Below are 12,118 nucleotides of genomic sequence, written 5' to 3'. Positions count from 1 at the left end.
GACAGATTGTAGGCCCCCTACCCTACATAAATCACAACATGGCCCTGCTGGCTAGGGCACAGCTGCTGAGAAGGTGAGATTTAAAATTGATATCCCACAGTATTTTTTTTCTATTGCTGTGTATTAAAAATTTCAAGGCAAATTCATAGACTCAACCAAACATCAGTGAAAAGACTGAAGAATTTGATCTCCAGCACAAACTCCAATGCAGAGGTGAGTTGTGGTAGTACTGCCCTGTACTCTTAGCACTAAGGAGGCTGAGGCAGGAGAATCAGAAGTTTGAGGCCAGCCTGGGATACATCATGAAACTGACTTAAAATCAGAAACCACAAGTGAGAAAATTCAGCACAGAACTTGGCTTAAGCATGGTTACTGCATCTGGTGTTTGTTTTGGCAGGCACAGAAGAACGCTTTCTTGAGCCTCCCCATTTCCTGCTCCATTTTTTGAAATTCTTTCTTTGAGTCTAGAGACTGGGGTAGCTGGGTGGGCAGGGGACAAAAAAGTGACAGAAAGGAAATAAACACTTAAGAAAAAAAAATCTTACTAGATGCTAGACCCCATTGCAGGTCACTGCCATGCTTAAGCCTGCTTTCAGGCTCCATCCTGCTCCACATCTGCCATGTGACCTTGGGCAAACTACTGACCTCTCTATGCCTCCTCTGTCTTTAGTAAAGCCGTCTCTATAATGCTTTCTTTGTCTTAGACATGTATACAATCAGGGAGACCACCTAGACTTCTGTTAATAGTGAGCTTTGAGAGTCCTCAGTTTAACACCCATGTTTCACAGTTGTCCCTTGGTCAAGGAAGTTGGCCAGCATCATAAGAGGCTACTCTGAGGGGACAGACATTAGCCTCCAAATCCCTGGTTGTGTCCACTGCAGTACCCTCCAACCACGAGGCTTTCTTGACTCACACAATGAGGCAGGAACCTTTAAAACCTCCAGGCAGGGGTGCCACCTGCCCACAGTGCACAGTTGCTGAGAGTGGCTGAGAATGCTTCAGACGGAGGGAAGAGGCCTGGAAAGGTCAGGAATTACATTGAGCTTGAGAATTTAGAGGGTCCAGTGTGGCAGAGCAAGAAAGTAGAAATGGTGAAAGGCTGCAGAGGAAGGCAGGGTGGGGTCAGTGTGGCACTTGAGGGGTTGATAGGAAAGGTTAGGGTTCTGCTGATGTTGAATGAAGCAGAGGAATCCACGGCCCAGTTTTTGTTTCGATAACAACCCTGGGGCTGCATGGGAAATTGCCTTTGGGGTAAGAGGGATGCAGGACCGTGTTGAGGGCCTCTGCATGGCACTTAGTGGGTATACAGTGGGCACACCGAAACTGTTTTACAAGCAGAAATGATGGAATCCATTGACAAACTGTAGATGGGTGGCAGAGGAGGAGAATCAAGAATGGCTCTAAGCTCTCAGCTCCAGCAACCTTGACAGGGGCAGGCTGGGAAGGGACAGTCAACACAGGCTGTGTTGACTAGGAAACCCACTAACACACAAAGGGGGCAGCATCACACATTCTTAGATAGTTTGAGGCTCTTTGGGGGCCATGAACATATAGTAGTTAAAGGAAGGGATTGTTCCCCCCCCCTCCAGATTGTCACACAGATGGTAGGACTGAGGTTTTGGGGGAGAAGCTCTAACATATAGGTCCCAGTGGAGGCAGGAGACCCAGAGGGAACTGGTGTCAGGGTACCCCTTGGGAAATGTGACCAGAGAAATAAGAAACAAATAGGTCTTCTTGTCCCCTAGCAGTGTGGAAGTCACTGATGCCCTTGTATGCCCCATCATCCTACCCTTTCGTTCTGTCACACCACCTCCCACAGTAGGTCTCGCAGCTCCACTCAGACCACGGGAGTCTGGGCTTTCCATGTGCGGAGGCTGGGAGCCTGCTGGGGCCTCTGATCAAAGCCATACTCAGCACTGCTCCCTGCATGGGTACTGAATGCTGGGTCCTGCACTGCACGTACCCTAGGGCACTAGGGAGCACTCTGATGCCAGATTTGTCTGCCTGTCTGCTACCAGCTTCCTTCACGGGGAGGATTTGGGGACTACTGAATTAGTAGATCCTGGCCTTTCCATCAGGTATCTACAGCTCATATTGCCTATAGAGATGCCAGGCAGTTTTGTCCCCCTGAGAAACCTTTTGTAAGACCACTTCACACTCCTGTACCCTATGTCCTCTATTAAAACAAAACAAAACAAAACAAAACAAACTGCTTGCTTTTTTTGTAACTTCTGCAAAATATTTCAAAGAGGAAAAAAAAAAGGCAGGAAATGACCTTTCAAGTGTATTTGGAAAGCAGTTTAGGGTTGTAATGGAATCTGCCCTAGCAATGAGGACTAAGAGCAACCTTGAACAGACTGTAGCTCTTGGCACAGCCCAGGGCCTCTTTAGTTTCCAGGGAGAGCAGCAGAGAGCCCCGAGGGAGATGCCATCCTGTGGGGACGAGAGCAAGCATCTATGGGGGCTTTGTCCTCTTACATCAAGGCCTCTGAAAATAAGGGCTTTTCCTTTCAAGCCTGGGTGTTCAAGGTCAGGTAGAGCCCACAGAGGTGCCCAAGCCTCTAGAGACTGAGGCAGAGCTTTGGTCTTTTGCACCCCACAGAGCACAGGCTGAGATCGGAGCTATTAGACACATTGGCTGTTGACTCTGTCTGGATTATTCCCTAGCCATCTTCAGTTTGTGTGAGATAGGATTTTTGTTGTTAGTTTGGTTGTCTGGTTTCTGAGGAGTCTCCCTTTGCAGTTCTGTGTGTAGACCAGGCTGGCCTTGACTGTCTGGGAGGCATCCTCTCCTTCCGGGTGCTAGGATTATAGTCAGATGGCGTATACCACCTTTTTTTTTTTTAAATTTACTTAAAGGTGACCTTAAGCACCTTTAAGTGAACCATGTGTACATCTGGAGAGCCCTTTCCTTTCATCACCAGTATTATAATCTGCCACGGTAGATTAGCCCATTCAGTGCCTTCTCTTGGGTTAGATTGTCTCGTCTCCAGTGTGTACCTCACACCCACCAAGGTGCCTAGCATATCCGTGGGTCGAAGTGGACAATGAAATGTCCAGGCTGGACGAGACTTCAAGATCACACTCTATTATCATTCAGATGGAGGAAAGGAAGCTAGGAGAGGGTGGTCTGCGAGTCTGCCTCCTGTGTGAGGGCTGTGAAGGCAGGGCAGACCTTCAAGGCTGTTGTGATGCAGGGCCCATTCTTTGCTCTTTCCCCCTAGAGTCTAGAACACAGGTCATCACGTACTGAACTCTGTCCATGAGCTAGGTCTCTCGGGTAGAATAGAGCACATGCCAGCCAGGATTGTGGACAGGTAGAATTTCTGTTCCACCCAGCAGCAAAAGCACAGGAGAAGGTATAGGTTTTTAGCTCTCTGCGACACCTTTAAACAGAGAGTAAACAAAGGAGCCGAGTGAAATGTCAGAAGGGAAGGTTTACTGACAGCTCAGCTACAGTGGGACACAGCAATGTTTTATTCATTGGCACCTCTCATGTCTCAGGGAACTTTTCAGACCCTGTAAGCTTGTATCCTCACCGCATCTTCACTTCAGCCCATGAACTTCAAGAGAGTTTTGGTTGCTCCCATGGCGCAGGGGCAAAGGGCAGCATCCATCCAATGTGTCCCACGTGGTAAGTAGGGAGGCTGGCTGGACAGCTGCCCTAGATGAGTTCCACTGCAGCACACTGGCAGCCTTTGACCTCAGCGATGTCGGCAGGAATGATGACAGCAGTGAGCTGTGCACTAGGCATTAGGACCTGTAGATTCCAGAACCTTGGGTAAAACACTCTCCTATTGTTCTTATTATTACTACTTATGATCAGGCTTTACTATGTCACCCTGTCTTCTAGAACTCCCTGTGTAAACCAGGTGGCCTCAGACTCACAGAAATCCACCTGCCTCTGCCTCCTGGGATTAAAGGTGTGTGCCACTATGACCCTCTAGCAGTCTCATTTGATTTGAGCTTCAGTTTTTTCTGAGGCTTGAAAAAAACAGCCTTTTCTAGGTGGGGTTTGGAGTGTCTATCAGCTAATTCTGCCATAAGCTTTCTGATAACTGACCAAATATTTGTTGAGCACCTGCTATAGGCCAGGCACTGTCCTGATCCTGAATGCATCAAAGATGTTGCTCCAATGGGCCAAGGCTAAGGGGAGAAAGCAGCACAGGTGCCCCATGTTGGTGACCATTTATTGAGAACATTCTTATGTCAGTGTATGTGAATGGATCAGGTGTGTGCCTTATTTTATTTTTTTTTTTAAGATTGGGTCTCTTGTGGCCCAGGCTGGCTTTGAATATACTGTACCATCAAAAATGACCTTAAACTTCTGACTCTCCTGCCTCTGCCTCTTGAGTGCTAGGATTGCAGGCATACACAGTCACACTCAGCATTGTTTTACTCTTTTTAATCATTGAATGTTTCTGAGCCAGGTGTGATCATGAGCCTGACTCCTTTTCTGAGTTCCCCTCATGCCAGCAGAGGATGAAAGACTTAAGGGTGAGCCAGAGGTAGAGATAGGGAGCAGGTGAAAATGCCAGAAGGAAAGGCCAGCTTGTGTGGTGCTCTGGCTTATGTGTAGGTGCTATGCAGGTGACTCCTGAGAGAGGAAACTGAGGGAGGCCCGAGCTGAGGGCCATAGAGTTTTGTTTTGGGCAACAGATTATAGAGGTAACACGTTGCCAAGGAGAAAGAAAAAGCAAGAGAGGCCTAAGAAGGAAGAGGATGTTGTTCTTCATAATGATGTTATCCAGGTGTCTTCATCTCAGCATGAGCGAGTTGATACTGAGCAAGTGAATGGCCATGCCACAGGATTCAGAGATGTACAGAGCAACAAGAGGAAACACAGAGGAGCGAGGAAGACAGCATGGGGGCACCATTGTTAGGTGCTGGCCTTGAAGAACGTCAGTGATCTGAGAAGTTGAAGTCACTCTACTTCCCAGCTTCAGTTTCCTCATTTCTCAAGTAGGGGCTAGAAGAGTCCTGTGCACAAGCTGCTGACAGTGACCCAGCCTGGCCACTCTGAAGTAGGATTCCGGCTATTAATAGTTTATTATTTATTCAGTTAAGTAGGAAAGATGGTGTTTGCCCTTGTGACAGGGAGATTATAAAAGAGTGACTAGTGGTCGTTCAAATCTTGATTCTGTATACATTCTGTACTCATATGAAACATGGGGCTAAGGGTGGTCCAGGCTCAGGTATTTTGTTTTAGCAGCACAAGGTGGGTTGAATTGGAAATGAAAATAAAACAGCATCTGGAGAAGAATTGGGCAGGACTTCCGACAGTGAAAAAGCACGGAGCCCTTGATGTGTCAGTTCTGCTTTTAAGGAAACAAACCCCAGGTCTTGGGGGAGGGGGGTGTAATTGAATCAGTCTGGGCAGTGACCACAGAGGCTCACTCAGCGGCTAGCAGCTGAGGACTGGGAGGACTGTGGATGTAGTTTCAGTGTTTTGATGTAATCATTGTACATGGTTCTCTGGGTAATTTGGACTTATTTATAAGACATAAGCTTAAATGGAGAAAACAAGATGAAAAGTAAAGTTTTGGCCAGTCACAGTAGCTCATGCCTGTAATCCTAGCATCTGGGAAGCTAAGGCAGGAGGATTGCTGTGAGTTGGAGGCCCACCTTGGGTACATAGTGAGATCCAGCCCAGCCTGGTCCATTGTGTGAGACCTTTCCCCCAAGAAGAAGAAAAAGGAAAATGGTTTTAGTGGGTAAGGGCTCTTGCCTTTACTTGGCCTAACTGCCAGAGTTCAGACCCCAGAACGACATGGAGAGAGCTCCCAAAGATGTCCTCTGATTTCCATGTGAGCAGGTGGCTCCCACACACCTACACCCACTTCATGCACACGCACAATAATAATAAAGATATAAAAGAATAACTGAAAATTTTGTTTACAAAAATCTTAAGGGAAAAGGAAGGGAAGGAAGAAGGGAGGGATTTTGTGTGTCACAGACTTTTCTGGAAGACTGGGGAGACTGGAATGGAGTAGAGACACCCAATTCTTGCATCTTCCCATTTGTACTTTGTTTTATTCCTCATGCACACAAAATCTTAAAGCTCAATAATTTATGGGCTAGGGTTGTAGTTGAATGGTAGGACATTGCCTAGCATGCAGAAGGCCTTGCGGCATATCTCCAGCACTAATAATAATTAATAATAAAAGCAAATCATTTCCCTAAGGAACATTTAGAAAGTAGGCCAGCTGTGCTGCATACCTGGAATCCCAGCAGTTGGGAAGTAGAGGCAGGCTGATCAGGAGTATAAGGCCAGCCTTGGTTACATGGTGAATTCGGGGTCAGCCTGTGCTACATGAGACCATCTCAGAAAAGTAGAGAAGAAAAAAAAATATTCAAAAATCAGTTTTTGCCAGTTGTGGCACACACTTGTAGGATTTGCTGAAGGAGGTGGAGGCAGGAGGATCTGACTTTGAGACTAGCCTGTGCTACACATTAAAGCCAGATGGTGGTAGTGCACACCTTTAGTCCCAGCACTTGAGAGGCAGAGGCAGGCAGATCTCAATGAGTTCAAGGCCAGCCTGGTCTACAAAGAGAGTCCAGAACAGCCAGGACTATATAGAGAAACAGTCTCAGAAACAAATAAACATAATCACAATTTAAATACTCATGTGATTATATGATTTTATTTTACTTAACGGTATATATGAACATTTCCTCATGTTTGTCTGTCTGTTGAGACAGGATCTTGCTATGTAGCTCAGGCCAGCTGGACCCGAGATCATCCTTCCCTGGCACCCTAAATGGCTGTGATTCCAGGCCTATGCCACCACAGGATGAAGAATACAGACATGGGAGAAAAGTGAACTTGGATGTTTGTGTGTTGAGTTAGAAAATTCCTGAGAGCTGTGTTTGGAATCACTGTTCCTGGGGGAATGCGGATAGGTGCTTTCCAGGACTGGGTTTGGAGCTTGGCAGTGATCTTTCTCTGTGGCAACAGCATCAGCTTTCTGCCCGTGCAGCCCAGAGGTCAGATGGAGCCAGAGCAAGGTCAGAGCCCCAGGGAGTCTGTCCCAGTGAGAGGCTAGCACCTCAGATTCACAGGCAACTCTTGCTGGTGTCAAATCCTGGAAAGATGAGTGCAGCCTCCCTGCAGCCCCTGGGGTCATTCTGTTATCCCACAGATAGGGAGCAGGCGGGGTAGGGGTTGGGAGTGGGTGGGTGAAAAGCAATGTGATCCAGGTGTATTTTTAGAGCCCTCCTTTGTAGCAGGTGCCGAGTGGAGCATCTTGGAAGGAAGCAGCAGAGCAGATTGGCTCAGCTGCCAAGATCAGGCCTTTCAGTCTGGTGCATTGAAAATCCAGACTCAAATCCCTCTTTTCATGGAACTGACGTTCTAACTGGAAAAGAGCTGAGGAAAGAGGCTGCAACAGATGGTGTGGGGCGCCCAGGATCTGACCCATCCTGTGGGCAGCTGGTGTCACGTGGGGAAACATCTGAGCCTGAGCCCTGCTAGGTCAGGGTGTAAAGCTACACACAGTACATATATTTACTGGGTGGGGCCATCGAGAGGGATGGAAGTAACACAGCACTCCTCGACTGTCTTCATCACTCTTTCTACTGGCAGCATTGTCATTTGTACTTGTTGCTACAATGTAATCACCATTTTAACAGGCTGTTTTAGTTGTGCTAAGGTTTCAGTTTTCCCAAAGGAAGGGGAAGCAGAGTGACCAGTAGAAGGAGGCACCTCCAGGAATTTCTTCAGCTGAGACCCTTGCCACAGCTAAGACAGATAGGCAGGGTGCGCCATCTTCTGGGTGCAGGGGGTACTGCCTCGCACAAAATTTTGCCGTGCCTTCATTTTACAGATGGGGAAACTGGCCAGAGAGGCAGGGTGTTTGCTCCTAAGAATAGGCTATGAAGTATAATGTGTAATGTATGGTATGTTCCTTCCTTACGTCCATGGCTCTCTTCTCTCTGGACCATTGTCCACCACATGGCAGCGAGTGTTCCTGGTTTCACGCCTTTCTTCCACTCCAACTTCCTCCATGTGCTCTCCCCACTGTCTCCATTGGAAGACTCATGGGAACCTTGAAGCCAGTCAGGGAATTAACTAGTGAACAGTTGGTTGCTTTCCACTCTCCTGGCATCCCAAGTGCTCCTCCGTGAGTCCCCTCTCAGAAGCCACGCCTCTGTCCAACTCCTGACATATGTCAGAAACCAAAATTCCCTGTCTGCCAGGCACTGCCCACATGTTCTCCAGGCTGTGACGAGAATCCATCTCAGTGCCTGCGTGGTCCCTGCAGCCTTCTCACATCTGACCTGCCCAGAAGCCTCCTAATGTACTCCACAAACCACGGCTGTCTTCGTGACCTTCCTTACCTAAAACTCCTCCAGGATGATGTCTGCCTCTGCTCACCCTTAGTGTCCCCCTATGTCACTGTCCCCTCCTGCAAGACTTCTCTGCTCTTCTACCATACCCTTTCTTCCTCAGAGCCTTAGTACTTGCTGTTCTCTTCCTTGGGACATTCTCTGCCTTTCTCTTTATGTTTTAAATTTTTATTGGAGACAGGGTCTCATTCTATTAGCCCAGAGCTCCCTGTGCAACTGTGTAGCTCAGGCTGGCCTCAAACTCGCAGAAATCCTCCTGCCTCAGTCTCTTCAGTGCTGGGGTTACAGGTGTAAACCACCGTGCCCAGAGTCTTCCCATGCCACTCTTGGATCTCAGCTGACACGTCTCAGTCTTGTTCAGGTCCCTGAAGCCCTGAACACATGGTCTCGACCTAAGCAATGGTGAACTCTAAGCTCTGTGAGGTGGAGAATGGTGTTGACTTGCTCTTTGCTCCCGCTTTAGTCTCTTATCAGCACTGGGCACAGGGATGGTAAGTGTGGAATGCTGGTCACCACCTTTACTTTGAATGAAGATGGACTACATGTTCTTTGTAAAGATACTGTCTACATTTATTTCATCGCATGTGCGTGCATGCATATGTGTATCCAGGAGGCGCACAGTACAGGTGTGACTGTCCAAGGATAATGTGCAGGGGTTAGTTCTCTCTTTCTACCACATGGTTTTTGGGGACTGAACTCAGATCTTCGGGCTTGGTGACAAGCACTTTTACCCAGTGGGCCATCTCCCTGGTCCTCATGCATAATCATTCTTTCTTTCTTTCCTTCCTTCCTTTTCTTTTCTCTTCTTCTCTTCTTCTTTTCTTTTCCTTTATTTTTTCTTTTCTTTTTCTCTTCTCTTTTTCTTTCTTTGTCTCTACATAGCCCTCAGTGTCCTGGAACTCATTAGATCTGTCTGGCCTGGAGCTTGCAGAGATCCCTCCTGCTTCTGCCTCCTGAGTGCTGAGATTAAAGTTATGTGCTTGCTCTTTAAGATGAGGATAGCAGTTTAACTGGAATTACATTCTGATGTTTGGTTTTGGTTTCCTGTGCCTTCTGTGCTCAGTCTTCAGGGAAAGGCAATAGTGTTATTTTATCAGAGAATATTAGTGTCTCACTACTACTCTCCTGCTCCTATCCCCACAGGCCTGAGGAGCGATGCAACAGGCATGATGGAGGTCGAGTCCTCCTACTCAGACTTCATCTCCTGTGACCGGACAGGCCGTCGGAATGCAGTCCCTGACATCCAGGGTGACTCGGAGGCTGTGAGCGTGCGGAAGCTAGCTGGAGACATGGGCGAGCTAGCACTTGAGGGGGCAGGTCAGAGCCAATGCCCCAACGTCCCCATGGGCAGGTGGGGAGGTACTGTGCAAGTGCTTGGTAGCCTCTGGGTCCTGTACTTCCTCAGAGAAGCAGCTACATTTAAATTGGGGCTGTCCGTGATTGTTGGCAGAGCCCAGCCAATGTCTAGGGTGGAGCTTGCCAGCATCCTGGTTCTGAGGGCTCCGGTGGGCATCTAGGGCACTTCCCTTCCTTTTTGCCCCCACTCCACCAATAAGCCCTGTCAGATCTCTGTGATAGATCCCAACCCCCTCTGCCTGTTCCATTGCCTTTCCCCATCCACACAACATCACATGACTTGTTCATTAGGAGTCCCTTCCCTTGCACAGCAGACAGCAGGATTAGCCAGCCATACCCGTCCTTTCAGACTTCTGCCCCAGACTCCCTGGGAACACTCAGAGCCAAGCTGCTCTTTAGTGCTCTGCAGAAGTCATGCACTACTGGCCAGCCTGCTTGCTCTTGGCTTCTACTTATGCCTTGTTACCCATGCCTTCCCCCCCGCCCCCATCTCTGTCTGTTTCTCTGTAATGGGGAAGGGCTTCCTTGTCAGGGCCTTGACCTCACTGTTGCCCCTGAATAGATCAGCCCCGAGTGGAGCTGGGGCCACTTGCTGCCCGTTTACTCTCTGGTCAAGTTTAGCAGATGCTCCAAGAGGCCTCCTCTGAGAGCTAATATTCTGCCCCTGTCACATTATTCTCAGAGGTCTCTTTTCTTTGACATTGAGCTCCAGGAGAGAGGGGCTCTGTCATTCCTCTACATGGCAGGTAGTTTGTAACCAGAGGCTGAATAACCTAAAAAAGAAACCAAGAGGACCCAGTATTGTCTGGGAGACCCTGCTCTCCACTTCTCCCTCCATTCCCCCAGAGTACTCTGCTCAGGTCAGGCCCACAGTTTGCCATAGACCCTTCCTTGGGAAGCCTACCCTACCAGTTCGTCTCTGCTGCAGGCATGGAGACCACGCTTGCCATATCACTTCCCAGAGTGCACTGCAGCTTCCTACTGTGTTACTCCAGTAGCAGCTGGTCCTTGCAGATCCATAACATTGTCTTTGCCACATTGTGTGGTCCTAGTCTAGAGTTCTTGGTCCTCATTGCCCAGAAGTGACTGAGGAAGAAAGAGCAGATTCAACCTTTCATGTGATAGATCAACTAAGGCCAAGAGAATTTGCGAGTTTTCCTAGGCTCATTCAGCAAGTGGTCATAGTATGACAGTCTCTATGCCTTGAGAGAGTGCCTGACCTCTTTCCCCTGAAGACTCACCCAATTTTTCTGATGGAGGCCTTGTCCTCCCTTGGCGGGTCCCTACTTTTTGCTCAGGGTTGGACATCTCCACAGTACTCATGCCACACTCCTCTACATCCTCAACTCTTATTCCTCACGTTTTACCTTATCTCCCGGTCAGAGTAAAGGCCTGCAGGCTCTCCAAAGCCATAGTGGGCTTCTTCACCGACTCCCTGGTTCTCATGTGGCAGTTGCTTCTCATTGTGGTGCCTTTTGTGCTAAGGTCTTCCCTGACCACAGCTTGTCTCAAGCAGAGGCGCCCCCTTTCTCCCTTTGTCTCCATGGCCCTGTAAGCACAGCACCTCCTCTGAACTGAGATGCTCTAGCATAGGCTGTCTCATCCCCTCTGTGACTAGCAGTGTTTGGCATGTGATTCAGTGGCTGCTTACTGTCCAGCGGAATGAGCAGTGTTCCCAGCTGGCACACCAGGCACAGTGCCAAGGGTTTCTTCAAGGCTGTGCCCTAATCAGCTTTGTCTCCTGCCTTCCTTCCTCCCTCCCTCAGCCATCACAGCTGCTGGTCCCTCATACAGGCCCTTTCAATATTGTTAGCCTTGCCTGAGAGTCTCGGGTTTTTCTCCTCCCAGTATATGATGCTTGCTAGCCACTGTGACTGATGTCTGAAGAGGAGACATGAGGACAGAACAGTGCTCGCTGCCACAGATCAGAGCACCTCTGATAGAGTAGAGGCAGCGTGACCAGCTTTGAGAAGCCTTGCATGAAGGCCTCACAGTAAACTGTGTTCAGGCATTTCTGAGTCCAGCAGACTCATAGGCCGAGGACACAGCCTTAAATGCTTCTCCTGAGATTCTGACCTGGCAGGCCAAGGGCCCCAGAGTTTTCTTTGCCCCAACTTCCAAGGGCCAATCATAACCTAGTTCTCCTAGTAGAAGTCATCCTGGCTCTCTGGTCTCCCTGAGCCTGTGGCCTGCCTAATGTGTGAGTATTCTCCAGCATGCTGTACACAGATTTGTCTGTCCCTGGTGTCTTCTCAGACATGGAGCACAGATGTTGCTTTAGTTTGCCTAATAGGAAGAAAAACCACAGGTCAGTTAGGGGTGGGAGGTTTTACTGATCCTGGGCAGCACAAGTTTCTTTCCTCCTTGGGACTGATAGGAGAGGACCTTCTCCCCAACTAAGGGAGAGCTGGC

General features: G+C 48.6%; 1 protein-coding gene across 4 annotated transcripts in view; it reads left to right on the top strand.

The window, feature by feature from the left end:
- Positions 1 to 12,118, top strand: part of Pkig (cAMP-dependent protein kinase inhibitor gamma) — a 69,310-nt gene that overhangs the window by 54,533 nt on the left and 2,659 nt on the right. For all 4 annotated transcript variants that reach the window (XM_021636313.2, XM_021636315.2, XM_060382869.1 and 1 more), the window contains one exon: positions 9,494 to 9,667. In XM_021636313.2, coding sequence (XP_021491988.1) covers positions 9,517 to 9,667 — 151 coding nt within the window. In that variant the 5' untranslated portion in view covers positions 9,494 to 9,516. The remainder of the gene's footprint in view (positions 1 to 9,493; positions 9,668 to 12,118) is intronic.

The sequence above is a fragment of the Meriones unguiculatus genome, chromosome 4 (genome assembly GCF_030254825.1).
Source record: "Meriones unguiculatus strain TT.TT164.6M chromosome 4, Bangor_MerUng_6.1, whole genome shotgun sequence".
Classification (NCBI taxonomy): Eukaryota; Metazoa; Chordata; class Mammalia; order Rodentia; family Muridae; genus Meriones; species Meriones unguiculatus.
This window is presented reverse-complemented; position numbering and strand designations above follow the sequence as displayed.